The 6,024-nt window shown below is 35.0% G+C and overlaps 1 protein-coding gene across 1 annotated transcript in view; it reads right to left on the bottom strand.

The window, feature by feature from the left end:
• Nucleotides 1-5,408: 5,408 nt before the first annotated feature.
• LOC125026867 (cuticle protein 7-like) overlaps nt 5,409-6,024 on the bottom strand; it is a 728-nt gene continuing 112 nt past the window's right edge. The window contains exons 2-3 of the mRNA XM_047615465.1: nt 5,902-5,988; nt 5,409-5,756 (exon numbers count right to left, since the gene is read on the bottom strand). Coding sequence (XP_047471421.1) covers nt 5,409-5,756; nt 5,902-5,988 — 435 coding nt within the window. The remainder of the gene's footprint in view (nt 5,757-5,901; nt 5,989-6,024) is intronic.

Genomic DNA, 6,024 nt, shown 5'->3' with positions numbered 1-6,024 from the left:
TTCCGGAATAGTCGTCCTTAACAGCGTAGTTGAAGTCGTACTTAGCAGGAGCCTAAAAAGATGTAAAATTAGTTTGGAACTGAAGTGATTATAGATGATACACTAATTAACCAGATATGAGTACTACAATTTGAAACTGAAATATTGATAAAATTAGTAAAAATTCTTAGAAAGTAAGTTATTACTTACGTCATAGGTTGCCGGAGGAGAGTAATCGTAAGAAGGCTGTGAAGGAGCAGCCATAGCGACGGCCACAAACGCAAAAGCGAGAACGGTCTGTAATATGACACATAATGTATTTAACCAATAGGAAAGAACATTTCTGAATAGTTCGATTCAATATGTGCATATCTATCTATCAATATATATATGTATGTATATATATTGTATATAATGTCCATATTCAAGCTTGATTCGTACCTTTGTGAACATGATGACAGGTGGAGATCGACTGAGATGCATCAGACATCGAGCTGTTGCCTTTTATACTGCGTGAATCGTAAACCCTCCTCAGCCACTCCCTTTTCCACTGTCCAGCCGACCCCAACCTTGGTGACGGCGAAAGTGAGTAATTTACTCTAATTCCTCTGAATGAAGTGTGAGCGTTCTGCTACTTCTTAGTTTCCGAAAGGTGAATTTCAATCCTCTTCTTTCTTCTGCTTCTTCGTTTTCTTCTTTCTCTTCTTCCTCGTAATATTAATGCTAATATTGATAATAATAATATTATACATATATGGATATAGATATATATGTATACACACATATATTTGTATATATATGCATATATATACATACATATTTGCACACACACACATACACACGTATATATATACAGATAAATATTATTATACATATATATATACACACATCCATAAACACACACACACACACACACACACATATATATATATATATATATATATATATATATGTGTGTGTGTGTGTGTGTGTATGTGTGTGTGTAGATATACATCCATATTTATACAAATAAATATAAATAAATATATACCTATGTGCATATATATAAATATGTATATATGTGTATACACACACACGCGCACACACACATATATATGTATACATATGAATGTTTCTATATACATATATTTGTATTTTTATGAATGAATATGAATATGAATATATATACATACATACATACATACATACATATATATATATATGTCTGTATATACATGGATGCATACATACATGCATACATCCAAATATATGTATGTATATAAAAGTACATATATTGGTATATATATGTATATGTATGTGTGTGTATTTGGACTTACCTGCTCGTGTCAGCAATCTTGCTTTAAAACGGTAAATCCCTCTATTCCCTACTTTTATGGCCCTCATAAAACAAACAGGGTGTCCCTCTAATGCCTATTATTCAGTCTTGCAACTCAGTGACCCGTCCATTAAACTCTTAGCGAACTAGTGTTTTATCTCCTGTTATGGGATCTTTTTCTGATAGTCATATTAAACATTCAATGGACTTCATGGAGAAGGTTAGAAACTTGCCGACCCACGGTAAAAAATAGTGAGCTTTGATGTAAACGATGTGCTAGATTTTCTTGAAAGAAAACTTTCTTCATCTCATGAGAAGATCCCTATTCCGGATAGTTGCTTTATCGATCTTATTCGTCTGTGTGTCACGAATAATTACTTATGACGGCGAATTTTATAAACAGATTAATGGTAACGCGATGGGAAGTAGTTTAAGCCCGGTTCTTGCTAATTTATACATGGAGATGTTTGAATCTGAGCTCCTTCCGTCTGTTCTCCCTCCTGACACGATTAGGTTTCGTTAAATTGGTAATATTTTTTCTTTGTGGCTAGTGAACCGTTCGTTGCTATTTTTCAGAAAACTCCACAACCTTGCTCGTACTATCAATTTTAAAGTAGAATAGAATGATTCAGGTAAATGACCTATTTTCGACGTTCTTATATTTAATGCAAATGACTCGCTTAAATTTCCGGTTTACCGTAAACCTACTCACACTGCTAATTACCTTCTTGAATCACACGTAGTATGTTAAAAAGTAAGTAGTGTTGGCAATATATATTTTTTTTATTATTATTATTTTTTTAGGGCATATTGGATTTGGGATAATGAATTTATTGATCGGGAGTTTTTTTGTTTAGATGTTATCGAAATTAATATATCCTTTTTCTTAAATCAAGCACATTCATCTGCAAGATGGAAATTTTATACTCATTTCCGTAATACCGAACACGATAGTGCCAGTAATATAGCAATCATTCCGTATAACCCGTCTCTCGATGGAAAACGACATATGTTCAAAGACACTGTAATTGACATTGTTTTACGTATCCGAACGCGTTGCCTAATTCTGTAGTTAAGCACAAAGCGGCTAGCAGTGCTCTTGAGACTTGCATCAAGTTTTACATAGCGGTACCGGTAAAACTTTCGAAAAAAATAAGAAATGATGAACTTAAGCGTGATGTCAGAGAATCAAATGAGTGTTTCGTTGATTTACGTGATTAAAGGTCACCAGCTTAACTGGAAAAGCGCTATATTTATTCATAAATCAGTAAATTCGTATGAAAAAAATGCTAGCTCCATTAATTAGAAAAATGAGAGCTATGAGACATGAAACACTGATTAGGCAAATTTAAGTATAAAACCCTCAGAATACGGGATATTGCTTACGTCATAAGTTGCCGGAGGAGAGTAATCGTACGAAGGCTGTGAAGGAGCAGCCAAAGCGACGGCCACAAGGACGAGAGCGACGGCGGTCTGGAATAAGACACAAAATATCATATATAGTAAGCATGATTCGAAGATAGAAATACATAAGAGACTGAGAAATGAAAAGAATGATTAAAAGAGGAACGGATATATAAACTGATACATTATTATGGCTGTTTAAAAAGAAAATAAGAAATCGATGACTATGTGTATATATGGACATATACACAACACATAACTGTCTATACTGTTCATAAGTGTACTTCTTTAGACTGGATTCGGACCTTAGTGAACATGATGAAGATAGATGATCGACTGAGATGCATCAGACGTCGAGCTGTTGCCTTTTATAGTACGTGACTCGTAAACTCCTCAGCCACTCCCTTTTCCACTGTCCAGTCGACCCTCACCTTGGCGACGGCGAAAGTAGTAAACTCTAATTACTTCTGAATGAAGTGTAAGGAAACAAATAAGCAAAATGCATTCGTACCTCACTCACTTGTGTATACTTTCATTATATATATAAATATAAATGTAAACATGAATAAAAATGTAAGTATACGTCTAAATCCTAAAGCAGACATTTAGACTGCGTCGTAAGTGAACCAAGCGTAAGAATTTCACTGCGGAAGGAACTTCGATGATTATCTTATAAAATAGAAAAAAATATCTTTGATGGTGCTGCCTTTCCAGGGATGACTGCCTTGTAACGGCAAAGGGATCATCTGGAGCTGAACGGGTGCAACTTTCATAAGTAATCTCAGTGATTTCAAGAAAAAATAATCTAGAACTAGAAGTATTTCATATATAGGCTGACTAATCTGTTCGTATAAGCAATTTCGGAGAATCTTGTTCGTGGCCAAGACGAAGGACCATATGGAGGGTAGAAAAGTAGTTTCAAGGAATTGAAAGAAAAAAGCGAGAGAAAAGAAGAGGAAAGATAAAAGCGAGAGAAAAGAAAAGGAAAGATAAAAGCGAGAGAAAAGAAAAGGAAATTAGACAATGCTTCTCATTATTATTTTTTGGCAAACGTAAAATTTGACACGAAAATCGCAAACCTGAAATATCTTTGACTTTTATAACGGAAATACCTTCATTATAATATTTGCAGAATACACACACACACACACACACACACACACACACACACACATATATATATATATAATTATAACAATCCCGCTTGATATACAGTGCAGTACAGTGTAGGTTGATAATATATGTAAAAATAAGTTTTAAGATATCTAGGGGAAGCAGCAGAATAATAACACGTACTGAAAGTAGCTTACATTAAATCTTGAAGTTCGTAAAGTTTGCAGCTTTTACTGTTTTCTTGAATATATGTGCTTATGAATTATTATCAAATATATGTTGAATCAATAGTTATTATGAAGTTATTTTTTAGTATTCTTTTGTTATACAGTTATCTATTACTTATTTCAGAACTCTTCCATTTTTTTCCAGCATGATTCCTTATTTCTATTATATTTATTAGTAGCAGTCTTATTTAAGTATTCCTTATTATCTATATATTGCGTGCATTGTCCAGGCGGTTTATCACACTCGTTTTCCTAGAAAACCGAATTAATGCATAATGTTATAATAACACCAATAAAACCACCACTTATTTCCTTTATTTTCCGCCTAATACCCTAACACATAAACAAGAAAATATATACTTCACCAGTATGCTTTAGAAGCAACTCCAAAGTTCCAGATGTCCGAAACGCTACTTTTCAAAGTTAGTCAAACGTGTTTCCGTGTACCTGGAAGTAAATGAAGCAATGGCAGCTCAGTTGAGACTCACACTTTCAGTCCACGTCTCCCCCGAGGTAGACTTCTGCGCCCCTCGCTTCGGAACCTCGGGTTCGCGAATCTTCATACTCGACGCACAATACGCACACTAATTTCGAACGCATTTTTAAATTGTCACTTTGGTGCGCACAGACCGTGAGTTTCAATATATCAGTCTATCTATCAAATGATTTGTCTAACTATTCAATATATATACACACATGCATGTATATATATATATATATATATATGTGTGTGTGTGTATGTTTGTGTTTATATATGAATAGATATTTATTTTTGTGTGCTCCTACATACATTATTATGCCTCTTCCACCTTCACTGTCCAGCCTACCTTCATCTAGGTGGAGGATATAATGAGTTCAACTTACATTCAAGGCGTTAGGATGGAAATTGACGGTAGGGTTATACCATAACTCAACTATGAATAATTTCGTTCACTTGTAACTGAGGAAAAATGTGTTTATATGATTATGTATTTAATTGTTATACTACTAAAACGTAATATATGTATGTCCATCAGTATTAAAAAGTCTAATTCTATTGTCAGAAGTAAACGTGTTTTCTTATTTATATAATGAATATATATATATTGTGTATATATATGTATATTTATCTGTTTATGTATGTGTACATGTATGTATTTATGTACATAAATGTATGCCTATTCATGCATACATATTTCTATAAATATGCGGTATATACATCCTTATCTGAGTGTATGCCCATGTGTTAGTATCGTTTTTTTCCCGTGGATGCATAACCTAGATATTCATACTACATACGCATTCATTAAGGTTACAGCTTGATACAAATGACTATTACTGGTTTTCTGTTAAATAAATATTCATCATATATATTTTAAATTTTGTTTTACTTAGGCATAGGTAGGGGCAGGTTTATAGGTAGGAACAGGCTTGTAGGCAGGAGCAGGTTTGTAGACAGGGGCAGCCTTGTAGGTAGGAGCAGGTTCGTAGACAGGGGTAGGCTTGTAGGCAGGAGCAGGATGGTACTCAGGGTATTGGGCCTCACCCTCGTAGCTGACCTCAGCTACATAGCCGGAGTCGCCGTTGACAGTGTAGGCGACCTTTTGCAGACGGCCGTCGGGAAGGAGAACGTAGTAGGAACCCTGAGTATCATAGCCGTTGCGGGTTTCTTGATGACCGAAGTCGTTGCCGGAGTAGTCGTCCTTTACGGCGTAGTTGAAGTCATATTGAGCAGGAGCCTAAAATGCAAAAAGATAGACAAAAGTTTAACGCTAGCTTTAACAAGAAAAAAAAAAAAAAAACATTCACTCTTTTTCAGATATGATGTGTTGTAAATACAAAGAAAAAGGCATTCACCAGTTATCCACAAATAATTACACTTACGTCATAAGTTGCTGGAGGAGCATATCCGTAGGAAGGCTGTGAAGGGGCAGCCAAGGTAGCGGCCACAAGGGCAAGAGCGACGGCGGTCTGAAAGTAGACACATCAAATTAGACTGTAGAAATG

The sequence above is a fragment of the Penaeus chinensis genome, chromosome 7 (genome assembly GCF_019202785.1).
Source record: "Penaeus chinensis breed Huanghai No. 1 chromosome 7, ASM1920278v2, whole genome shotgun sequence".
Taxonomy (NCBI): Eukaryota; Metazoa; Arthropoda; class Malacostraca; order Decapoda; family Penaeidae; genus Penaeus; species Penaeus chinensis.
The sequence above is the reverse complement of the archived record's forward strand: the minus strand, read 5'-3'. Positions and strand labels throughout refer to the sequence as shown.